Below are 24,224 nucleotides of genomic sequence, written 5' to 3'. Positions count from 1 at the left end.
CATCCATTGCTCGAGTCAAAAACTCATTTTAGTATAATTTATGTGATTTTTTCACCCCATTTCCTTCAACACTTCAAAACATTTTGCTAATGATATTTTGTGATATCGCCATGTGTGCGTCAAAAAAAGTAAGCCCCGCAGTACCATTCTTACCACGAACAAAACTCCTCAGTATCCCGCTCTGCTTTGAGCAGTGCAGACGGTACTTGAGTTCTGTGTCATTTTGCGCGTTCGTGTTTAATCGACGAAACCGCAGTGTTTCTCCAAGAAAAGCTATTTTCAGGTATGTGTGTTTGAGCGTTACCGGAATGAATGCTTTTCAATTATTTTCGATCACAATCCACTCTGAGTCCATATCGGCCGCATAATGAAATTTAATAATGTGTTTTTCGGTGGAAAATTATAGGAATCAAAAAGTAATTGACAGAAAACTTTGTAACGTAGAAAATTTCAAGAGTTCAAATAAGACCCAATGTTGAAAAGTTCACAAACATCACGCGGTACTGTTGGTAGACAGTCTGACAACAAAATTGAAAGTGGTCTTTTTGAGGGATAGTGCAAAACAACGTCTAGCACATCGATCAACGACGTATTATTAGTTGGACCAACGATTCAACAAGACCTGTTCTCGATTGTGCTACACTTCAGACAGCACAAGGACGCTGTAACAGCGGACATTGAAAAAATGTATCGCCAGATACTCGTTCACCAGGACCATCGAGATCTCCAACCCATAATTTGGAGACGATGGCCTGAAGAATCTTTACGAACGTTCCAAACGAATACGGTGATCTAGGGACTTGCATCATCGCCGTTTCTCGCAATTCGCTGCCTGCACCAATCAGCAAAGGACAACCAGAACATTTTCACGGAGGCTAGTTGCGTAATTACGGAAGATTTTTACATTCCGGTTGAGGATCCCACGCCGAGGGCCCTGCGGATGGGACGAAGGTGTTTCTGGGTCTCTTTCAAACCCTGCCGGAGCACGCATGGAGATATTTGTTACTACCTCCCACCCTCCTAGGTTCAGTCGGTATTTTACATGTTTGTTTAGCCATAAAGTCAGTCGCCGTCTGAGTCATATCGTCGAGTCATCGTCGAGTTATCGTACGCGGAGGTGCACTTTCACTCACGTTATTGAAGACGCGATTTCGTGAATACACTTTATTCTCGAACCACTAGTAACTAAATAACATGACTTGGTTGAAATTCATAAGTGAAAGTTATGTACATTAATTCATTAACACAAATCAAGAGAATACAAGCGAATCAGGAGAACCTGCTCTTGTTCAACGCGTTATTCCAACACACTACAAGGTGTGAAAGTCGAGCAACAGTATATCGCAGGAACAAAATAAACCTTAAATTCCTTATCGCTGATTTTACAGAGTATGAAAAAGCGACTCTAAAGAGCATCGTTTTATTAATTTGCGATATAATCGAGGTTAAACCTTCGATTCGACCTTGAATGAGTTCATACAACAGTATTGTTGCAGTGAGTTGAGTATAATTTATGTGGTTTTTTTCTCCCTATTTTTTCAACACTTTAAAACAACTTGCTAATGATATTTGGTGATATCGCCATGTGTGCGTCAAAAAAAGTAAGGCCCGCAGTACCATTCTTACAACGAACAAAACTCCTCAGTATCCCGCTCTGCTTTGAGCAGTACAGACGGTACTTGAGTTCTGTGCCATTTCGCGCGTTCGTGTTTGATCAACGGAATTATTCCGAGCCGACACAAAGATGAAACCGTAGTGTTTCTCCAAGAAAAGCTATTTTCAGGTATGTGTGTTTGAGCGTCATACCGGTCAAAGATTTTTTTGTCAATAGTTGATTGAAGAACGATCTGCAAAGAAAATTCGGCTAAATAAATTTTCTATACCGAACAACACGTGGTCATCGCTTTCATCCATTTAGATCGTCTCTGCAACTGTATTATTTCATAAACAAATTTTTTTTCAATAAATAAAGTGGAGGTTGGTATCAAAAATTTCAGAATGATACTAAAATAACACATTCTACGAGTTTAATTATTATTCTTTGTTATATTTCGAAAACAAAATTCGTCCAAAACCGTCAGGGTTACAACAGAAGCGTTATACCAATTTGTCCTTCTTTCTTTTGGCGAAATTAAAACCTCCAAGGTAGCTGTCTTGAGAATACTTTCGAATTCTACTCATGCATAGGAGATAATATGATATTCAAGTGGCTGCTCAGTAATTAAATCGTGTTCAGCCGGCTAATTTGCAATTTAAACACCTGATGTTCTCGCCTGTGGATATTTAATTCACGTATATCGTCATTTATCAATGAATTGTGCTCGCCGGATTACAATGATTAAATAAAGCATCGTTCGTGTGCATCTAATCAATTATTTCAAATTCCCATCAATCACAGATAAGATAATGAATAGGACGTTGGTTTCTTGTGACAAAAGTCAATCGAAAGCTTAGAATTAGCAAACTTCTTGTATAACTAACCGACATCAATATGTGCATAAAGAATAATCACTTGTTCTTTTCGTTAATCCTGCACTTTTTTTTACTTTCCCTTTATCAAGCGAGGATTATACAGCACGAATATCGATCGCTGAGTAAAAGTTTCTGCATTCGAACAACTTCACCTGTCTCGCCAAAAGAAACATTCAACTACAAACCGTGAGTCAGATATATTTCTCTTCGTTACGTGTCATTTATTTTACTTATTATACGGTTACGACATCGTGAATGCGATGTTCAAAACCTAAAAATAAACTCTGTTGCTATACCTGCTGTTTCACTCTCGTGTATCAAACCGGATTTGACAGAGAATGAAAATCTTAATTATATAACAATTTTGATAACACGGTCAAACCTCGAATAATAATCACCACTAAAAGGTGCCGAAAAAATATTTCCATTCTTAAAACAAGTGACCGTTTTATCAAATTGTTAAAACGTATTGAATTTTTCATTAAGGAATTTTCCCCCCATCTTTAGCATATTCAATCGCTACCAATTTCCTATCGATAAGATTAATTAACGAACGAATAAACTTTATCGCTGTCATTTAAATGTAATTTGTAATTTCAGATATTACGAACGATAAGATCCAAAATAGAGAAAAATGGCGCTATTTTCAGTCAACCTTGCGCTCCAACTTTTGGGAATAATAATAGCCATAGTCGGGGCAGCGTACATTTACCTCAAGCATGTAACCTACAACTACTGGAGTTCCAGAGGAATTGCACAGCTGGAACCAATACCACCGATCGGTGACTTGTGGCCGCTCCTTTCAGGGAAAAGATCAATCGGTAAAGAAAGAATTATCTTCGTGAGAAAAAAAATGGTATTTCAATCGAGCGAGAAAGAACCAAACTTGACCGTTGTAGACTTACATGATATACGTTATATTGGCGTGGCATCAAAAATATAACACATATCGCATCAAATAGTTCAAGAAACAACATAACTTTTTTGTGTCGGCATTTTTTTTTTTTTATCTTAATCCGAGTTCAATTATCCACTATATACGGGTTCAAAAAAAAAAACGCCATTTCCGAAACGAGTGAACTAAAAAATTTCTTTAGTTTTATACGACACAGAATCAGGTTTATCGGCGCTAACCCAAGTGTAGACCTTGAGTCGAGCAACGACTGTAAGGATTATGATATTTGAAGAGAAGTATATTCGCACTGAGTGTAAAAAAGTTTGTCAAAATTCGAGTTACAAGCGATAACTTGCAGTTTAGTAAACAACTATCAAGAAAATATAAAACTTTATTATATCGAATATCTATATGTGAAAAAATCTACCGTCGATTTGAAAATTTTCATGAAAAAAGCCGCGCATTCGAATTGTGTTTTACGTTTCGCGATTTTTTTACCGTGTTAGTCTACCTCTGATTTCATTCTAACTGGTGTTAAACTGACACCTGCTTTAAAATATCCACACCAAATTTTTATCACATTGTAACTTGTTCCAAGGTCAATTGATGCGCGACGGTTATCTCCGTCTGAGGAAGAAGCGAATTTTCGGTATCTACTCTATCCACAAGCCAAACCTGGTGATCTGCGATCCTGACATACTTCGGTTCGTGCTGACAAAGGAATTTCCGCGATTCCAAGACCGCGGAATGTTCAGTGACGAGAAGCTCGATCCGATGTCGGGTAACCTGTTCCTGACCGGTGGAACAAAGTGGCGACACCTCAGGGTGAAGTTCTCGCCGACGTTCACGTCCGGCAAGATAAAGCACATGTTCACAATCGTCAAGGAGATATCTGACAACCTCGACAAGCGTCTGGCCTACGAGGCGAAACAGAACGAGCTTGTCGAGATCAAGGATCTGATGGCGAGGTAATCGTCTTACCTCGAGGAACGCGAACGAGTCAATGATTACTAAAGCTGGAGTTATTCGATGCAGGTTCTCCACCGATGTGATAGCAACCGTGGCCTTCGGGATCGACTGCAACAGCCTGGAGGATCCCGATGCGGAGTTCCGATCATGGGGACGAAAGTTCTTGGAGCCGAATCCGCTGAAAAATGCGTTAATGGCACTTTGTCCCTCAGTGCTGCAGATATTGAAGATTCCATTCTTCGACAAGGGGGCCTCCGACTTCATCCTAAACGCGTTCACCGACACCGTAAACTACAGGACAGCCAACAATGTAGTGCGAAAGGACTTCCTGGAGCTTGCTATGCAGCTCATAAACAAGGGATACGTACAGGGTGACGAAGACGAAAACAACAAGGAAACGGCCCAGACCTCAGGTATGGGACCTATTGATTTACCCTCGAGTTCCAATTTCATAACCTTGACGAAATCCACCCAGTCAATGCCAGCGACAAAATCACGATGCTGGAAGGAGCGGCGCAGGCTTTCGCTTTCTGGGTTGGTGGATTCGAAACCTCGTCTTCGACAGCGACTCATTGCCTCTACGAAATGGCCCTGAATCAGGATATCCAGGAAAAATTATCCGATGAGATAAATACAGTACTGGAGAAATTCGGGGGCTTGACTTACGACAGCATAAACGAGATGACTTATCTTCACAAAGTTGTCTCAGGTCAGTCAACGAAGGATTTTCGAAACACTGTCGCTTAGAACATAAAAAAAAATTAACGTTGTTAAAACTGACCAAAAATGACCGGCGTGGACTACTGTGGAAAAATTATCGTGGCTAATTCGGCAATTGATCGCCATGTAGTGTTGGATTGAAAATAAGTAGTATTAGGTTGACGTGATATAGCGTTGGTCTAGCACGAAAAAACATTCCATAGAAGTCCACACCGCATTCATCGCCTATCAAACTTCTCTTTCACGTTCCACAGAAACCCTCAGAAAGTATCCTTCAGTAGCCGTCCTAAACAGAGAGTGCAATCAGGATACCAAGCTACTCGACACTGGTCTGGTCGTCGAGAAAGGAACGCCGATCATCGTTCCAGTAATGGGTATCCATTGGGATCCCGAAATTTACCCTGACCCGGAAAAATTCGATCCGGAAAGATTCACGGAGGAGAACATCTCCAAGAGGCACCGTTACGCTTACCTAGCCTTTGGCGAAGGGCCCAGAAATTGCATCGGTATGTTTTCATCATACCGATTTCCTTCCACTGCAAACACCGTTCGAATAATTGTCTTTCAACGTTTTCACAGGCATGCGATTCGGTTACCTTCAAACGAAAATCGGACTCATCACTCTGCTCTCCAAGTATCGTTTCAAACCAGGGCCTGACACAAAAGTACCACTGCCTGCCGATACCGGAAACTTTTTACACATGCCACTTGGTGGAGTGATCCTACGAGTCGAAGAAAGATATTGAAAGAGTAAAAATAGTTATCATCACACTTAGGCCATTTGTTTTTTCACAAATTTAGAAATTTTCAAGTCTTCCATTTTCCAAGTAGTACGAATTAACGTACCTCTCATGCTAGATAATTTTTCTTACGAAAATTTTAATCCACTTTTTGGATTTGAACAATGAAAGATCACTAATTACCAGTTACGAGTATACCATAGGGAAAAAATCAGTGCATATACGCTGACGATCCACCAACTTTTCACTGACATTTCACTAATTTTCAGTGTATATGGAGCACTCCGTGTCAAATTTGTAATCCATGTACCTCACCCCCTTCGATATTGACAATTTTTTATTATGATGTTGCAGCCGGTCCAAAATGGTCAGGAAATTTTTTTCAGTCATCTTTCAGCCACCGGTGAAATTTAAAAAAATAATCAACAAACCACTTCCGAAAACGCCATCTATAAAAATCTGAAAAAAATTCACACTGATTTTATGATTTAAAATATGATTTTTTTTCTCATAAACTCATTTTTTCCAATAGTTTACCGATTCATATTTCAATAATACGTAATATACAATATCCTTAATCTGCTTATGCTTACTATTATCGATGGTATTTCTTTCGACGGGTGCGAAGACCCGTTATTTATGTATTCATTTATTCTTAAACACATTAAATTAATTCTCTAGCATCCTTTAGACGGTTACAATCTCGTCTCGTAAGCCAGTGTTACTGCATATAAAAAAAAGTCTATACATTTGCAAACACAACCCGCTGCAGTATGTGTGTAACATACATAGTAATCGGACGTTTCTTCGCAGAGAATTGTTTATAATCACGATGACTCGGCAAGCCTGAACGTACAACGCACACGAATCACGCTTATTGCTCTATGACACGCCTCCGCCTCGATAAAACTTCTGCGACTCATGCTGCCTTCGCTGTTAAAATGTTTTCGATAGATACTATGGAGCAAAGCGAACTTGCCTGAGCTTACACACCCGCAAAATTCATTATCACACAGTTGGACAACGTTGATTTAATTACGTAATAATTGGTATGCTGGTAAAAAAAACAAATAAAAAATGCTCAGCGATGCGATGAACGAAAAACAAAACATGTTTTTTAAACGCGAGTGATTATCCAGGCTGGAAGTGAATTTTGAAAATAAATGTGTCGAATATAATTACTTTTAAATCAAAGACTACGTGAAGTCTGGCAACGTGATGGAAAAATTTGATACGATGCTTTGAGTCGCATAATAATCACTGTGCCGCTTTTTCACGATCTTGTTGAACATGAATATATTTTCTTTTTTTATAAATTAAGAGAGAGAGAGAATCGGTGAAGTATGACATCAGAATTACCCGTATAGTTTTATACATATATATTACGTTTTTTATTCTAAAAGGTGGTGTCACGCTCAAAGAGCGACTAACGACAGGTTTAATAAACACGATGCTGGAATTTTTCGTTGGTTTGACTTACGTTAGTGTAAATTAACTGAGATGCGCTACCTCTACAAAGTGGTGTCGAGTTAATGGAAAAATTTACTTCTCGGTTATCCTCTTACCGTCTGAGCAACAATCTTGCTGACTCGAATCACACTTCTTGTTTACCGCTTCACAGAGACACTGAAAAATTACGCTTTCGCTGCGTAAAAATTCGACAAATGATATTTCGTATTATAAATTTGCAAAAAAATTCATCCAAACGAAACAACGATGAGTAATTAGATTCAATTAACTGTAGCGTATTTGGTACATACGTACAGTTTAATAAGCTGACATAAGTACGAAACGGTCACTTTTCGCTATGTACGCGATTAGCAATAAAGATTCTGCGACCTTCGAACATTTATGGAGAAGGGGATCGCGAAGCGAAGATACTCGAGGTATATATCGCTGTATCTCAACCAAGAGTACTTCAATCGTCTCGCGAATTAGAGAATCCGAATCAACTCAGTCGTAAATTGCGACATATTTTTTTGTCTCTTCATCGTTCTAAAAAGGCCCTTACGATTTTTCTCACTAGTGGATTTTTTTAATGTGCACGCAATGAAACAGTGTTAAAAAAAAAAAAAAAAAACAATCCTTTTACGCCATTATACACGTGGTACGGAAAAATCGGTATTCAGTCAGTCGAAAAAAATTGCTTTACTGCTGCAGCATTACGTTCAAGTCGATTAGTCAGAAATTGTAGAAAAAGACATTTGAAGACAACTAGAGTCTCTTTGAACATAAACATTTGTGTTTTCAATGCGAAAAAAAAATTTCGACAATCTGATCGAAAAACCGTTAATATTTTGTTCGCCATAATCTTGCGACTTATGGACTGTGTTTCACTCCGAAGTACAAGATCGAGTTGCAGTCGGGAACCATGGCGTTCATTACAACAGGAATTCTCCTTCAAGTTCTCGCATTTCTAGTCACGATCATCGGTGCAACGTACATTTACCTTAAGCATGTTGCCTACAATTACTGGAGTTCAAAAGGGATTGTTCAGTCCGAACCGATGACACCATTCGGAAGCTTGTGGCCGGTCTTCACTTCGCAGAAATCTATTGGTAAGAAAATTGCAAATCGATTTATTTTTTACCGATGGCGAAGCACAATTTTTCAAAGTTTTCGAGATGAGACCGAGTGACAAAGATTCAAGGTAAAACGGTATGAAATAAGTACTTCTATTTACGATTATTGAACTTGTAACCTTCGAATAAGGTAAGTTTAACGGTTATTGATACGTTTAGAGCCAATTATTGACCCTTTTATTTTCCAAACTCACAAATTTACGTCTCAAATTGTAAATTTCCTGGTAACTAAAACCAATTGCTAGAGTGTCAGACACTGTAAATTTATTTTCTTATAATTTTCGAACCAAGGATCAAACAGATACAGCTAAATAAGGTCAATAATTGGAACATGATCAATAACTGGTACACTAACCTTACGGGGTTTCTTGAAATGGATTCTGTTCGCTACTATAAGAAGACGGTTACGTCAAAAGTACCAAAAATTTATTGCCCAACGTGTTACACAGGCGAAATGTTTCGCGACGGATATCTGCGGTTCAGGAAAAATCGCATTTTTGGAATATACTCATTCCACAAACCTAACTTGGTTATATGCGACCCCGACATCATTCGTTTTGTACTGACAAAAGAGTTCTCACGATTCCAAGATCGTGGAATGTACTACAACGAGGAACACGATCCGATGTCAGCGCATCTGTTCTTGATCGGTGGAACAAAATGGCGCAATTTGCGGATAAAGTTTACCCCAACATTCACGTCCGGTAAGATGAAGCAAATGTTCACCACGGTGAAGGACATCGCGGACAATTTGGGCAAGCGTTTAACAGAAGAGGTGCATAAGAACGGACTGATAGAAATCAAGGATCTCGTCGCAAGGTTGGTTTCAACTTTTCGAAAAATCGACTGTTCTACGTTGACTATGTAAAGTTACGAATGTTGATCTTTGCTCTCTGAATCCAGGTTTTCCACAGATGTGATCGCATCGGTTGCTTTCGGAATAGAATGCAACAGTCTCCAAAATCCAAACGCAGAATTTCGCACGTGGGGTAAAAAGTTGCTGGAACCCAAGCCAGTCAAGAACACGTTATTTGCGTTGTGTCCACCTGTGTTGAAGCTATTTAACGCCAGTATCACGGACAAAGGGGGGTCCGATTTCTTCATTAAAGCGTTCAAGGACACCGTAGAGTACAGAACGGCTAACAATATCGTTCGAAAGGACTTTTTGGACCTGATTATGCAGCTAATGAACAAGGGTTACCTTCAGTCAGACGACGGCAAGGAGTCCGTGATCGCCCCGGGTGAGTTATTCGTTTCTTTTACGTCTCAACGTTCGAAAGTGGTCAAGGCACCAACGTTTTTATGACATAACGTATCGTCCGCAGAAACCCGCGAGAAGATCACTATGCTGGAAGGAGCAGCGCAGGCATTCGTCTTCTGGATAGCCGGATTCGAAACGTCATCGACAACGGTGACACACTGCACTTACGAGTTGGCACTGAATCAGAAAATTCAGGAAAAAATGGCCAACGAAATAAACACGGTGCTGGAAAAATTCGGAGGCTTGACTTACGAGAGCATAAATGAGATGCCTTATCTTCACAAAGTGGTCTCTGGTTAGTAGAAGAATAGAATTTTTAATTATGCTCGCTACCACTCGAGCAACGATCTTGTTCTTCGACCAAACTTCTTTTTTACCGCTTCATAGAGACCCTGAGAAAGTACCCATCGGTTCCACTCCTCAACAGAGAATGCAATCGGGAGGTTGAACTGCTTGACACGGGCTTTGTCGTTCCAACTGGAACCCCGATAATCGTGCCGGTTCTGGGGATCCATTTCGACCCTGACATTTACCCTGATCCAGACAAATTTGACCCGGAACGTTTTAGCGATGAAAACATCGCCAAGAGGCACAAATACGCTTACCTTCCATTTGGCGAAGGACCCAGAAACTGCATTGGTGAGTTAGCACCGTGACTTTGACTCACAAGGAAGGTATTCCAGGTCGATCTCTTCGATTTCATTTCATTTGTAATATGTTATAGTAGACTAAAAACTAAGCGACACCCATTTTTTTTTTACCTGCCAACACTTCAAGGGGGTTAAGCCACCCCTCAAAGTAAGGTACGTCAAGGGGCGATTTGGAAGTTTTATCTACAAGAGTATAATATTTTTAATCAATCCAGCTGGAAAAGTTTTCACATAACGAGAAAAAAAAAAAATGTAATTTTGTCAATTAAAAAAAAAAAGAAAAGAAGTGCCTCACTTTGGAGGGTGGTTTATCCCCCTTAAAGTGTTTATTAACAGATAAAAAAAGTACATGTCTCTTAGTTTTTAGTCTATTATAACATATTAGAAAATAAATCAGCTCTGAGAGATTGACCTTGGATACCATTCTTGTCAGATATCCTTTCATCGAACTGTTTCCAATGATTCTCTTTTCCTTTGATCTTTGCGAAAGGAATGAGATTCGGCCTCCTCCAAACGAAAATTGGCCTCATCACGTTGTTTTCCAAGTACCGTTTTAAGCCAGGACCGGACACCAAGGTACCCCTACCAGTCGACAAAGGAAATATATTGCACGGTCCTCTCGGCGGAGTGACTCTTAAAGTAGAAGAAAGATACTGATTATAGACATGGGATAATTTTGTGGTTTTTGCTGTCGCTGTTGTTTTTGTTTTTTCTGTTACGATAAGCCGTTATTTTTGGTATGATAACATTTAAGATTGAGGTTAACTACCTTGTTTTTTACCAATGATAAGGTACCGATGTTTCGTGAATTATCATTATACTAGATGTGAGTGTAAATACGTATACGTCGTATACGACCTGTAGAAGTAAACCTAAAATAAAAATGACTTTCGTTATACGTACGCTGGGATGCGTATTATATATTCTCGGCACAAGAAAAACCTAGTACTAAAGAAGCACAAAGAATCACATAGAAACCTATTTTCCATCAGCCTATTTTGCACAAGTTTGTAACCACATACCTAAATAATTGTCCTATTAACCTGATTACTAGTTTTGCCTGTAAAAGAGGAAATCACAGCATAACACAACCCATTGTGTTGATATTTTTCATTACCGGAATGAATGCTGTTCAATTATTTCTGATTACAATCCACTCTGAGTCCATAGCGGCCGCATAATGAAATTTAATAATATGTTTTTCGGTGGAAAATTACAGGAATCAAAAAGTAATTAACAGAAAACTTTGCAACGTAGAAAATTTCAAGAGTTTGAATAAGACCCAACGTTGAAGACTTCACTTTAATTTCGCTATCGTACTTTGCTTGTACAAACATAATTTGCATGAAAAAAACAAAAATTAAAAAAACTCTATTACGTATATAACAGCAAGCAAAGAATAATTTTCTCCTTCTCTCCCCCCCCCCCCCCCCACCTCTCTCTCTCTCTCTCTTTCTCCGCCCCTCTCCGCGCCTCATCATACTTCTTCTAGCAGCGATCGTAAAGGAATGAACAAATAACGGGATTCGGAATTATTCCTCTGCAGCTACGACCGGTTATAGAATACGCTTTCTGTTTAGAATAACGTCGGTATCTATAATAGTCTACTGTGATGATAGTTTTTTCGTGAAATATATTAGCTCTGTGGAGATGAAGTGCCGCGAGTTCATGTGTAGAAAAAACTATTATAGCAAAATGTTTCAGTACGTTTTGTCAGCATGTTGATAGCCAGTCGACGTGACCGATCACCGTATAGCGCTGAACACACACAGTGAGTCAAAAATACGCAACAAAGTACAGAAACGCTCTTTTCCGTGACCCGTTATCCATGTATTTCATGACACGTGCTTGTATTTACTATTTTTATTTCATTCCATAAGCTTTTTGCCATCGCCATAGATTACATTGATCGAATTACAATGAGGCGAAGTCAATGCTGAAGAAAAAAAGTGGTACAGTATGATAGTATTCCAATCTAGCAATGCATCTTGAGAGATAACATTATCAGTCAACGTTGCAGGGTTACATCTAACTAACAAAGGCATTTTTACATTCTTGTCTTGGCTAACTGAAAAACATTTCGTTATCTATGTCGGACTGCATAGTAATCAAAGACAGTATCTTGTACCACTTCGATGATCATTTAGCAAGAGCATTTCCAGACTGTTCGGGAAAGAGAGAAGAACGACCACATTGTATCCGATCTAAATTATTCGTTGTTGCTACCAGTCGATGTTAGGAAAAACTTCATCAACGTTATAAACAATCCAACCCGGATATTTTCTCATCGTATGGGTAAGGAAGTGGTTTCATTCGAGTGCCTGTATAAATGAACTAATGATTGATACGATGACGTGATGCTAATGAAAAACTATTACCTGCAGAAGGTTTTCGAACCGCTAACCGTCAAAGTGCAAATTGGCATAAAAGAACTGCCAACTCCATCATTTACTCGTGATCGTCTCGTTACCATGGAATTTGGAGTGGTCAACTTTCTGCTTCAACTGCTGGGTATTGTACTAGCCATAGCCGGTGCTGCGTACATTTACCTGAAAAATGTGACTTACAACTACTGGAAGCACAAAGGAATTGCACAAGCGGAGCCTTTCGTTCCCTTTGGAAGCCTGTGGGACGTCGTAAGGTCAAGGAAATCCATAGGTTCGAATTAAATAATCTGGTGTCATAATCCTTTGTATATTCTCCGTGACGATGAAGTTAGCAAGGTTACTGCAGCAATCAATGTTTATGAAACATCCGTACTTCGCACTTTTGGAATCGTCTGAAGTTTGATAAACCATGATAAACAAAACCTACTGATATTCTTAAAAGCTAACTTTCTGAAAGGCATTTAGAAATTGCACAGTAACGATTTTATCCCTGATGTGTCGTTACGTCAAGGTAACTAACTTCAGCGTAGTTATCCTTCACCATGTTAACCATCCTCGAATATCCATCATGAATATATGTTTTCAGCTGGACTAATGCGTGATCTGTATCTGGAATTCAAGGACAGTGCTGTGTTTGGGTTCTACTCGTTTCACCGACCGTCTCTAGTGATCCGTGATCCTGATCTGATACGTTTCGTGCTGACGAAGGAGTTCTCGCACTTTCAAAACCGTGGATTGTACTACAACGAAGAAGTTGATCCACTTTCTGGTCACCTGTTCATGTTAGAAGGCACCAAGTGGAAGAATCTAAGGATCAAGTTCAGCCCGACGTTCACATCGGGTAAAATGAAGCACATGTTCACGACGGTGAAAGAGTGCTCGGACGGTCTCGTTCAATGCGTTGCTGATGAAGTCGATAAGAACGAACTCGTCGAGATAAAAGACATAATGGCAAGGTTGGTAGCACTGACGAACGAGATAAATCGTTAGTGCATATCGTCCAATAATCCATTCCGCAACGATTTGGTTCACAGGTTTACAACCGACGTCATAGCGTCCGTGGCTTTCGGCATCGAGTGCAACAGCCTTAAGAATCCAGACGCTGAATTTCGTGCCTGGGGTCGAAAAATCTTAAAACCTCGGCCAGTACTGACTGCCATGTTGGTATTGTGTCCGTCCCTCTTGAAAATGTTCAACATTGCCACGACTGACAAGGAAGTTACAGACTTCATAATCAAAGTTTTCAAGGAAACGGTGGACTACAGAACAAGCAACAATTTGGTCAGAAAAGACTTTTTAGATCTGGTTATACAGCTGATGAACAAGGGCTACGTTCGCGGTGACGACGACAAGGAACCATTGGAAAAACCAGGTATGAATTTTTTTTATTCCTCCTTTCAACATTTAGGCATCACTCTGTCGTCAGCTAGCACTCAAAACCGTTTTCAATTTCGTTGCAGAAATTTCCAGCGGGAAGATCACGATGCTCGAAGGAGCGGCGCAAGTCTTTGTGTTCTGGATAGCTGGATTTGAGACGTCGTCTTCGGCGGCGACTCACTGCCTCTACGAGTTGTCGATTAATCAGGATGTGCAGGAGAGATTGGCCGATGAAATTAGCCGAGTTTTGGGAGAATTCGGAGGCATAACTTACGAGAGCCTCGCGGCTATGCCTTATCTCCACAAAGTAGTATCCGGTTAGTCGACGAAACTTTCACCACAATTAAATACTCGGTCTTGGAAGCAAGGTCGTGATTCTCTGGTGTGGTTTGCAGAGACGCTGAGAAAATATCCGTCGGTACCGATTCTGAACAGAGACTGTAACCAGGACGTTCAACTGCCAGGCGTTAACCTCGCCATCGCTAAGGGCACCCCTATCGTAATACCACTTTTGGGACTTCACATGGACCCTGAGGTGTATCCGGAACCTGATAAATTCGATCCGGAACGATTTAATGAGGATAATATCGCCAAGAGACATCGTTACGCTTATCTACCCTTTGGCGACGGGCCCAGAAACTGCATAGGTGAGCTCTCATCGTTGATTGCGAAGCACAGTCAAGTCATCCGAGGTGTTGATCCGTTTCTGTGTTTGTTACAGGGATGAGGTTTGGTCTGATGCAAATGAAAATTGGCCTCGTCAGTTTATTGTCCAAATATCACTTCGCCCTCGGCCCAAATACCAAGGTACCATTAGAAATGAGCACTGGTAATTTTCTGCTTGTACCAAAAGGCGGAATAGTGCTTCACGTCACCCGACGGAAATAAACACCAGTCATTTTATCTTCAAGACACGGTTTTTATCGCTTGATGAGCAAAACTTTTCACTTCGTTTTCCACATGTTCGAAAAAATTTTCACTGGTCTATACTGTTCAGTATTTACTAGTCAAAACATTCCACGTTAAACTATTCTCTTATACATCTCTAAGAATCATTTTTCATAATGACGAATCAACTCTAATTTTTGGTAGCTTATGGAGTTGGTGATCACAGTTTTATAACTCGACTAGACTGCTTTTGTTAAGAGAAGTAATACAATGTACATTTATTTTCAAGAAAATGAATATTTTAGCGTACAACATACCTCCTAAAACTGATCTTTAAATGTGGGTGTCATTCATTTTATCGCTTGGAGAACGGAAAAATAAGTTCCGGTAGTACGAAGTATCTGAAAATTACAATACCAATGTGAAGAAGGAATTTTGTAATACTGCATCGCATGCACGTCTTTTGTCGTACTTTTAGTGTAGGTGCCAAAGTTGAATGGATAAGTGTCATCGTAAAAATATCCAGTGACTCTTACATTGGTAAAGCACGAATGTGACATGTCGCAGAATTTCAAAGCGGTGATTTTAAAAGGTGTCTGAGCCCTAGCCTGCATCATCATAAAAGCTCGGGCATCGGATCCTTTCATATCGTACCATGGACATTCGTAGGCAGCTTCGCTCAATCGAGTGCTCTAAAATGGTTGCTCAATTTGCAATCAGTACATCTTTTATTCAATGTACAAATTATCAGCGTCACAGGTGAAACAGCCAGTTATTTCAGACGCATACTAAAAGTTTACCTCGTCGATTAAACACTGCCCAGAGTAGCAGTATAGAAATATTTGCATAAGTATTGCGATGAAGTAGAATGTAAACTTTCCAACATCTGCGGCGTAGCCCCCGTCCAATGACTGTAAGAACGTCAAATAACTCGACTCTTCCAAGTACGTTTTTACTCACGTTGTTGATATAACCCGTAACATTATTAGTACCGTAATGAATTTGTATCCTATACTGCATAAAAGCAGAGAACTGACGATAAGCTGGACGCAAATAAGAGCGGAATAAATGCTTTCCAAATCTTCGACGTATCTGCAGGCATTTTCAAAGTAAAAATCATTCGACAGTTTAAATTTATGCACCGTTAGAAGAATTTAACTAAATATAATATCCCAGCCGGTCTACTTTACGTATGAGTTATTTCTTGCATTTCTGTTAGTAAATACGACACAAAATAACGTAGTTTTAAGATTTAAATTGTCATACCAACATTTAATTTGTACTTTGTTCTTTATTTTTAAGTTAGTGTAAGATTAAAAAAAATTGCTTAAATCAATCCAAAAATTTCAATGGACCTGCTGGGACATTTTTCTTTCCAGCTGTGTGGATAAAATAAATTACCGAGAACAAAAACGAAAATCATATCCACTCACTTCACCAGCCGCAGGTGACGTTCAACGATGTTCCGAATCATTGGCTCCCTTTTACTAACTCTCCGAATCGTGCAACCGAGTATTTCGAGTTGGCTACAAACATGAAGTGCCAGGGCTACGAAAAAACAGTCGATCGCGGAATAAGCTGCGGAGGCTGTGTAGCAGTGTACCGTTTGAGAAAGGTAACTAAATTGGTAAACGGGTGTCGATGTCACGTCGTAAAGATATTTCGACCTCAAAGGCAGTAAAGACATTATTTCCGTTCCATTTTTCGACTGCGTATAAATCGCCTGAGGCGTCAATGCGAAGAACAGACCTGCCGGGATTGCGGATGCAGGACCGACGATGGAGAAAAATCGGCCAATCCTGGCACGATCCATCATCAGCTGAAATACACAGAAATGAAAGATTCGTCAGGTGAAAATATCGAAGAGATAAAGAAGAAGGAAATTGGCTAAATTATTTTTCTTCGAAACTTGTAATAATTTAGAAAATCCGACTGACAGCTAAACCCTCGAAACGATTTCAGGGAAGTTTTATCGACATACCTTAAATTCCTGAATAGTGTAAAGGGCAGACCAATCAGTGCGAACTTTGGCAACAACGTTACGAAGTGTATCGAAATTCCACAGAATCATAGAGAGCTTGATCAGTGCCATCGAGCCGCCTATATTAGCGCTCAGGTTGTCGAGCATCGGATCGAACTGGCCCCAAATTGATACCAAATCGGTCCATTGCGCGATTATAACAACCACCAAGTTCATCGTCAAGAGAACAGTTAGGAAACGTTCAAATACCGATATTTCTTCCGTGTCGAGTGGCCAAATGCCAAGAATTTTTAGAATCCTTCGATTCCACTTAAAGACGTAGTCAAATCTTAGTAAATCTCGAGCAGCAAGTGTTTCAGGTTTCTCCATATTGCCTAGGAAAAAATTCTCAACCAACTTCCGACCCTTTTTATAACAAGACGCACTACATCCAACCTAACCCATCGAAGATGCGTACGGTAAGAAACTTTTAAATAACTTAAGGACTATCTTCCCTCTTTACAAGAGTTGAAAGAATAATTGTCAAAGTGAATGCAGCAAATTGCGATGTACCATCAGACCATTTTAAGTCAGGCTCAATTATATATTTTCCAGGCTCTCGGATAACGAGAACCATTCTTCTATGTATAATGCACGATGCGTTTAACTCAACTCCACTTTAGAGGGAGAATTCAAACCGCAGATTACCGATTAATAGTACATCGTGCAAATGTATAAATGGGATCATTTCCGTCTTATTCATTTTTTACCGATCAAATAGTCAACGTTCATGAAAAATTTACAAGTCCTGCGTCAAAAGCTGCACTATAAAATGACCGGTCGAATGATCGGAGCATCTTAGATGTTCGTAAGGCTGCGTATGGTCAATGCACAAAGAATACACGTGGACATAGAACAAGAGAACTGTATAAACTGACAAGTCTCACCCACTTTTCCAATTTCATTTTCAGAATTTCTCAAAATGCATCATCATCTTGCGATAATGAACAGATTCTGTAATCAAGCTACAGCCTTCGTCTTTCAAACAACACTACGTTTCTCATTCGAATATTGGGTATCCAGTCCGAATCAGACCTATTTTGGCATCGCAAGTAAATTCGACTCTGAATCATTTAAAGGAGATGATGCTGGAAGGAATAAGAAAATTTACGGGTAAGTCGATATGTCCAGAATTTTTCACTCCTATAGATACGCGCTACCAGTTCTCCAATCACTTTGAACTAATTTATTTCCGTTTTTATATTATCACCTATATGAAATGTAGTATCTAATTTCAGGCCAGGATAAAGTTAGAATACTTAAAAAAATTTTGTAGAACTTACCGAAGACAGAAGAAGTTACATAGATTATTTATTTTTTATTTTTTTTTTTTTTTGTTCAACTTGAGGACAATTTTTTCGCAATTATTGGACCGATATAGACTCAACTTCGGAACTTTGTGCTTTGATCATTCGGAACGCCGACTGTTCTGAAAATACTTTTTCGGATAAGAGAGCGTTCGTTTAAATGAACTTTCGGGAAAACATTTATTCTACCGGGTGATTTGTCGTAAATCCCAACCTCGGTACGCTGATCATTCGTTGATTTAAAAATTTTATTCTCAAAAATTTCGGCTTTTCGACCAGTCGACTTTTCGGACTTTCGGGATATTGACCCCTACCCTTTTTTTTTCGTTACTCGTGAAGGTTGAAAAATACATAAATGTGATCCGACGGCTCTACCATTGTAAAAAATGAATTGAGACGTTCGTGAATGTTTGGGACCTGTGACAGACATGAAATTGATAAGTAGGAAAGGATGAAGAATTTTTTAGGATGAGTTCAACGATACACGTATTTTGATTATTATACTGACAGTACTTAAAATATACACATTTCGCAATATCTACAGAGAAATAATATCATTCGTAATTTATTATTTGCAACCTCTTCCAATTTGCCTGAAGCATCCGGATAAAGCGGTTTTACTGTTAAAGAATCCTCGAAGCGTGCAAAATTTGACTATTCTTGTCATTCATTTTATAGCTCGTAGAACGGAGAAATATGTTAAAGAGTTACGAAGTATCTGAAAACAAAATACACAACATTACCGAAAATACACCCATTCCATATATCTGTGAATATCGTCTATTTGAATCCACAAAACTACATGAAATTCTTCCCAAAATCCTAACAACGCCGATATTTAGTTTGCCGTTTGACATAAAGTCAATCACGTTTTATTTCAAATTCAAACTCCGGCTGACAATAGCTTTGAATTTTGAATATGCAATGAGTGACAAAAAAATTCTCACATCTGCAAAGCACGAGTGTGACATGACGCAAAATTTCAAAGCTGTTATTTGAAACGGCGACTGAGCTCTCGATTGTATCATTAGAAAAACTCGGGCGTCAGATCCTTTCGTTTCATACCACGGACTGTTGTAGACAGCTTCGCTGAGACGGATGCTCTGAAGAAGTATATAAATTTTCATTGAATAAATTTTTCTTCAAGCACAATCAGTCGCGGCATTTAAGACAGAAAAGTTATTTACCTCGTCGATTAAACACTGCCCAGAGTAGCAATACAAAAATACGTGTATCAAAACTGCGGATAGATATACCGAAAACTTTCCAATATCCCCAAAATCCTCGGTGTCCAAAGACTGCAACGATATTGTGCAATTATTAAGACGTATGAGGAGAAATAAAAAAAATAAATAAAAATAACTCGTTGGACCAGAAAATTTTAGTGTTAATATTACAGAGACGACAAGAAAATTTCTTGCAGTGATTTACTATTGCGGTGAATATTCTTGTTTCAACGGTTTAAACAGTTCTTACCGTCTTTGTACATTAACAATAAATTTTACTTATTCATCGAATTATTATATTCCATGATTCGAAAGACAGTTTAAAATTTTTTCATAATTCCTGACATATAAGATACCATTGTGAACTTGAATCCAATACTGCATATCGCCAACGATGTTACCAGAAGTTGACCGAAAATAACTGTAGAATAAATGCTTTCCAAATCGTTGATGTACCTGACGATATTAAAAATAAATAATAAGTAAAACGTGACTGGGTACGATAAAATGAGGAAATTCAAATCGCCTTACTCGATCAATCGCAGATGACGTTCGACGAGATGTTTAACCATACGATAATCTTTTCCGTCGAATCCACGAATCGTACTACCGAGTATTTCGAGTTGGCCACAAACGTGAAAAGCTAATGCCGCGAAAAAACAGTCGACACCGGAATAAGCAGCCGATGATGTGCAGCTGGCTACGGATTGCGAAAAGTAAGTGAATTGGTAAACGGGCGTCGACGTCACGTCGTAAAAGTACATAGATCTGAACGGCATCAACATCGATATTTCCGTCCCATTCATCGAGAGCGTAATAACTTGAGGTGTGAACGAAAAGAAGAGAGCCGAGAGCAACGACAAAAGTGGACCTGCGATTGAAAACCAACGACCAATCCTAGCTCGAGCCATCATCACCTGAAACACGTTAATTTTTACCCGAAAGGAGTGGTCAGAAACGGGATGCGGGTTCAAGAGGTGGGGATAAGAAATCAGAAAAACCGAAACTCAGAATGTTCAGAATTCCGAATTTAATAAACTCGAATGACAAATATGAGAGAACAGATACTGTCGGAAATTTTAAGTCCCAAATGGTGCCCAATAAAAATCTGTAGCTTACCTAACATGTATTTAGTAGATGGCTCTACTATCCGAACCCACTTACTTCGGAAAACGTTGATCCAAGAATTCAGAGATGCAGAATTTAATAACGTATAGAGTCATTATTCCAGAGAATGAATTTGTAGAAGGTTTCATATTTTCAAAAGTCCAAATATTATAAAAATAAAAGTTAAAATCCAGAATGTAGAAGGGTCTTTGTTCAGAATCGTACGATTCAGAAAGATCGGTATTCCGAAAGTAACCGTATGGATGACTCACCACCAGAATTTCACATTCCGAGTCTATCCAACTGATCTATTTTGACTTGTAAAATGTTTTATATACAGAATCAAAGAAATTCTTTACTCGATACTTAACGAAGAAGAAAGAACGCAATGCAAACGGACAACTTTGAGTCGTTAAAGCTGTTGGGTCGGGCCTTTAGAGTGTGGCCGACGATGTGCCTGACTCTTCTCATATATTGCGACTCTTCGTTCCGACGATTCTGATTTAACGCAATTCTATATTTCGAGCCTTCTACGAGATCACTACTCGGAGTTCTAACCGTTCTGATTCTTGATCCTTCGCATTTACGAATTCGAATAGATGAAAATTCTACTTTACGATCCATCCGAAGTTTATTTATTCGTGTTTGCGAGCAATCGCATTTTCCTCATTCTGCCAACGGCCTTTCGATATTTTCACTAGTTGTGTATTCTAAATTCTACAACTTCAAATTTCGATACTTTTATATTCTATTTCCATTATTTCTGGCTTAACGAAGATTCACCGCTTTGTTCTTTCGTGATTGTGAGTTTTCGATATATTTATGTTCAGAATTCTGACCATTCTGATTTTTCGTTTTTCTAATTTTTTACCCGCACCCGAGTGAAAGTTCCTAATGGTAAAAGTTCGTACAGACCATTACACCATATAATCAAAATTTCGCACGGCCAAATAACCATATGGTAAAAATTTCGAATGGTCATGACTTTGAATAGCGAAAATTCTGAACACTTAAAACTCCGACGTTTGATCGTTCGGAATTTTGGCCATTGGCTGTAATCGTCTGTCTGAACTTTGACAGTTAGGAACTTAACGAGTCAGACCCAAAAATCGTCACTGAATACGAGTACCACAATATCCACGCTTTTTCTTTTTTCTTTTTTCCATCATGCTGACGTTTCTCCCTTGATAGATTTTCACTCTCGTGAATCTTAAGCAACACCAACCTTAATATCCTCAGCAGTATAACCGACGGACCAGTCGTTTTGAACATCAGCGATGAGGTTCTGAAGTGTATCAACATTCCAGCGTATAATAAAGAGTTTAACCAGTGCCAACGAGGTGCCCAAATTCGCGGTAAGATTGTCAAGCATCAGATCGAAATTGCCCGAAATTTCAATCAAGTCGTTCCATTCTGCGATTACCAAAGTTCCGAGATTCAAAATCAACAAAAATGTACCAAAACGCTCAAGTCTTGATGTCGAGGTGTGATCGAGCGGCCATACGCCAAAGGATCTCAACAGGACTCGGTTCCATTTGAAAAGATAATCCAATTTCGCCAGACCTTCTGACACGGTAACTTTGGCGGATTTATTCATCTCGCCGTGAAGAAAGATCTCAAGGTACTTCTTTAGATACGTGATATATAACGAGACGTAATGCAACTTCTAACATAACCGAACGAGACCGGACGACGAAGAACTCTTGAATAACTAAACGACTTCCTCCCTCATCGGAAAAGTTTTTCGAATAATTATTGGGTTATGGCATGCATTACTCTCTGCATGAATAACGTCGAATGCAGCGATGCGACATGTATACATATAAATGTATACCGTAACAAGAATAGTGCGTCGATAATACTTGACGTCAAGAAATACGATCACTTCCGGGTCGACCATCTCGCCAGTAGAACATTCAAACTTGTGCGTATAACGCTTTCAAATTCAAATCTCTGATCACAAATATATACGATCGTAAATCGATAAATTTTTTGTTTATAATCCGCGAGTTTAATAACGCGTAATACTTATTTTTTTTTTTTTTTTATTACGCAGCAATAATTACCGTATCATTAAGGTATTTTTATACCACGGTAAATATGTATACTTCAATTTTTAATATTACAACAACACAGTTCCATGCATATACACTTTTTTATACACACACGCACAGATACACACGCACACGATTTATATATATGGCACTGCAACTTATACGCAACATATTTGAAAATAATATTTTTGAAGAGAAATGTATTTACATATATATATATATATATATACATTCCCACTTCTGATTATGCAAAAACGCGTAACAATATTATTATACGATTATACGTTATACATTGTATAATTTTATTATATATAGGTATATTTACACCTAATCAATCAAACGTATAGTCACGATTCTATGAGAAATCGGTAACGTGAACCTGTATGTAAGTTTCACTAAACAAAATCACCTCGCCAATTAAATACGGAAGCGAATAAAAAAAATCGATTCGCATCTTGCGTTCAATTGATTCCATCGAAAATGAAATGACATTGAGAAGGAAACATTTCCTTCCGATAATTAATTTCTCTAGTAGAATAATAAAAGGATTTTTCTTTTTTTTGCTTTCTTTCCTTCAATAGAAAATAATTACACAAGGAGGAGAAAATTAATTGTGTCTATGATATTGTGTAATATTCTCGTTGAAAAGAAAGAGAAAAAAAAAAAGAACAATACTGGTTTAGAAATCAAGACGACAAAACTGATCGGTTTAAGTACCTTATCGATATACGTAACGCTATTATATTTCATTCAAAATTTTTACGCATAGTTTCCGTAATTTTTGCCTGATGTTACGAAATTATAACATAATTCGTCATCACGCGATGCTTGCGGATTTCTTGTAAAAAAAAAAAAAAAAATTCAATTCGTCGCCGTTGATAACACAGCGGCACTTTCAAATGTCTGACAATTTTCTTCCCGACGATATAATCAATCAATGTTAAAATTCGCGCAACGAGACGCGTGGTTAAAAATATACAGTAACAATAAAAAGTATGCTGAAAATTCTAGAGATTCTAAAATCACTGCTGCGCTACAGACTGTTCCCAAAAATTTAATATTCAACCGTGCATGGAAAATTCGAATTAACTAAAAACATTTGGGATAATCAGCTTCCCTCTAAATAGGTTCGATTAAGCGATTCGTGAATTGATACTTTTGCTCAAAGTTTCTCGCGGAAACTTTCATAATCTAAAAAATCGAGCCGTCGAAATCGCGTCGCCTTTGAAATTGGGATTCGAGTCAAAAAGCTCTACTCCTCCTCCATACGAGCCTTTGAGCAGGAAAGACAGCAAGTCCTTCGATAGATTTCGTAATTACAGAGCCGAGCCTGAGCCACGAGAGGGCAATTAAAGTTGGTATCTTGGCAGTTCGGATTATCGTCGAGTCCTGAAACAGGGAAGCGAAAAACCACTTGTTGCAAATTTTATTCACATCCTTCGGCGGCTGAAAAATTGAAAATTGGCGCTGAGAGAAAAGTCTATTTATATTCAATCGATTTAGGTCAGGTTGGGTTATTGTTTTTGTATTAAAGAAAAAAAAAAAAAAAAAAAAAAACCAAGCTCATTT

The 24,224-nt window shown here is 38.7% G+C and overlaps 4 protein-coding genes across 13 annotated transcripts; 3 read left to right on the top strand and 1 right to left on the bottom strand.

Moving 5' to 3' along the window:
* Positions 1-107: 107 nt before the first annotated feature.
* LOC124186801 (probable cytochrome P450 6a14) lies at positions 108-6,845 on the top strand. Of its 5 annotated transcripts, none has more exons than XM_046578815.1 (8): positions 108-283; positions 2,562-2,658; positions 3,073-3,293; positions 3,966-4,335; positions 4,403-4,749; positions 4,812-5,045; positions 5,311-5,562; positions 5,636-6,845. In XM_046578815.1, the coding sequence occupies exons 3-8, from the start codon at positions 3,107-3,109 to the stop codon at positions 5,800-5,802; spliced, it is 1,557 nt and encodes a 518-aa protein (XP_046434771.1). In that variant the 5' UTR covers positions 108-283; positions 2,562-2,658; positions 3,073-3,106; the 3' UTR covers positions 5,803-6,845. The 5 variants fall into 5 exon arrangements, with proteins under 5 accessions (XP_046434771.1, XP_046434772.1, XP_046434773.1 ...); XM_046578813.1 differs by lacking the exon at positions 108-283 and adding an exon at positions 1,520-1,783; XM_046578816.1 differs by lacking the exon at positions 2,562-2,658.
* An 883-nt stretch (positions 6,846-7,728) lies between these two features.
* LOC124186804 (cytochrome P450 6a2-like) lies at positions 7,729-11,191 on the top strand. 2 transcript variants are annotated; one of them, XM_046578824.1, is made up of 6 exons: positions 7,729-8,354; positions 8,969-9,197; positions 9,282-9,619; positions 9,704-9,934; positions 10,027-10,278; positions 10,780-11,191. In XM_046578824.1, the coding sequence occupies exons 1-6, from the start codon at positions 8,168-8,170 to the stop codon at positions 10,944-10,946; spliced, it is 1,404 nt and encodes a 467-aa protein (XP_046434780.1). In that variant the 5' UTR covers positions 7,729-8,167; the 3' UTR covers positions 10,947-11,191. The 2 variants fall into 2 exon arrangements, with proteins under 2 accessions (XP_046434780.1, XP_046434779.1); XM_046578823.1 differs by having other exon boundaries at positions 8,828-9,197.
* A 152-nt stretch (positions 11,192-11,343) lies between these two features.
* On the top strand, positions 11,344-15,257 carry LOC124186803 (cytochrome P450 6k1-like). 4 transcript variants are annotated; one of them, XM_046578820.1, is made up of 9 exons: positions 11,344-12,060; positions 12,170-12,241; positions 12,452-12,584; positions 12,674-12,947; positions 13,263-13,632; positions 13,711-14,048; positions 14,137-14,370; positions 14,449-14,700; positions 14,775-15,257. In XM_046578820.1, the coding sequence occupies exons 4-9, from the start codon at positions 12,761-12,763 to the stop codon at positions 14,939-14,941; spliced, it is 1,548 nt and encodes a 515-aa protein (XP_046434776.1). In that variant the 5' UTR covers positions 11,344-12,060; positions 12,170-12,241; positions 12,452-12,584; positions 12,674-12,760; the 3' UTR covers positions 14,942-15,257. The 4 variants fall into 4 exon arrangements, with proteins under 4 accessions (XP_046434776.1, XP_046434775.1, XP_046434778.1 ...); XM_046578819.1 differs by lacking the exon at positions 12,170-12,241; XM_046578822.1 differs by lacking the exons at positions 11,344-12,060; positions 12,170-12,241; positions 12,452-12,584 and having other exon boundaries at positions 12,806-12,947; positions 13,298-13,632.
* Positions 14,902-24,119, bottom strand: LOC124186805 (odorant receptor 13a-like). 2 transcript variants are annotated; one of them, XM_046578826.1, is made up of 6 exons: positions 21,827-24,119; positions 20,026-20,411; positions 19,851-19,950; positions 19,456-19,566; positions 15,478-15,633; positions 14,902-15,342 (listed from the first exon to the last, which is right to left on the bottom strand). In XM_046578826.1, the coding sequence occupies exons 1-6, from the start codon at positions 22,196-22,198 to the stop codon at positions 15,292-15,294; spliced, it is 1,176 nt and encodes a 391-aa protein (XP_046434782.1). In that variant the 5' UTR covers positions 22,199-24,119; the 3' UTR covers positions 14,902-15,291. The 2 variants fall into 2 exon arrangements, with proteins under 2 accessions (XP_046434782.1, XP_046434781.1); XM_046578825.1 differs by lacking the exons at positions 19,456-19,566; positions 19,851-19,950; positions 20,026-20,411; positions 21,827-24,119 and adding exons at positions 15,742-15,852; positions 15,934-16,033; positions 16,375-16,760; positions 16,923-17,320 and having other exon boundaries at positions 14,902-15,633.
* Between the last annotated feature and the right edge of the window lie 105 nt (positions 24,120-24,224).

Source organism: Neodiprion fabricii, chromosome 7 (genome assembly GCF_021155785.1).
Source record: "Neodiprion fabricii isolate iyNeoFabr1 chromosome 7, iyNeoFabr1.1, whole genome shotgun sequence".
Lineage (NCBI taxonomy): Eukaryota > Metazoa > Arthropoda > Insecta > Hymenoptera > Diprionidae > Neodiprion > Neodiprion fabricii.
The sequence above is the reverse complement of the archived record's forward strand: the minus strand, read 5'-3'. Positions and strand labels throughout refer to the sequence as shown.

Excerpts from the sequence above, each read along its gene's own strand:
- LOC124186801 (XM_046578816.1), top strand. The coding sequence starts at position 3,107 with ATGGCGCTATTTTCAGTCAACCTTGCGCTCCAACTTTTGGGAATAATA. Across the intron at positions 3,294-3,965 it reads TTCAGGGAAAAGATCAATCG|GTCAATTGATGCGCGACGGT; the intron begins GTAAAGAAAGAA and ends ACTTGTTCCAAG. Across the intron at positions 5,046-5,310 it reads TCTTCACAAAGTTGTCTCAG|AAACCCTCAGAAAGTATCCT; the intron begins GTCAGTCAACGA and ends CACGTTCCACAG.
- LOC124186804 (XM_046578823.1), top strand. The coding sequence starts at position 8,168 with ATGGCGTTCATTACAACAGGAATTCTCCTTCAAGTTCTCGCATTTCTA. Across the intron at positions 8,355-8,827 it reads CACTTCGCAGAAATCTATTG|GCGAAATGTTTCGCGACGGA; the intron begins GTAAGAAAATTG and ends CGTGTTACACAG. Across the intron at positions 9,198-9,281 it reads ATCAAGGATCTCGTCGCAAG|GTTTTCCACAGATGTGATCG; the intron begins GTTGGTTTCAAC and ends CTCTGAATCCAG.
- LOC124186803 (XM_046578819.1), top strand. The coding sequence starts at position 12,761 with ATGGAATTTGGAGTGGTCAACTTTCTGCTTCAACTGCTGGGTATTGTA. Across the intron at positions 12,948-13,262 it reads AAGGTCAAGGAAATCCATAG|CTGGACTAATGCGTGATCTG; the intron begins GTTCGAATTAAA and ends ATATGTTTTCAG. Across the intron at positions 13,633-13,710 it reads ATAAAAGACATAATGGCAAG|GTTTACAACCGACGTCATAG; the intron begins GTTGGTAGCACT and ends TTTGGTTCACAG.
- LOC124186805 (XM_046578825.1), bottom strand. The coding sequence starts at position 17,291 with ATGGAGAAACCTGAAACACTTGCTGCTCGAGATTTACTAAGATTTGAC. Across the intron at positions 16,761-16,922 it reads ACACTATTCAGGAATTTAAG|CTGATGATGGATCGTGCCAG; the intron begins GTATGTCGATAA and ends TGTGTATTTCAG. Across the intron at positions 16,034-16,374 it reads CGTCACCTGCGGCTGGTGAA|ATACGTCGAAGATTTGGAAA; the intron begins GTGAGTGGATAT and ends AAATGCCTGCAG.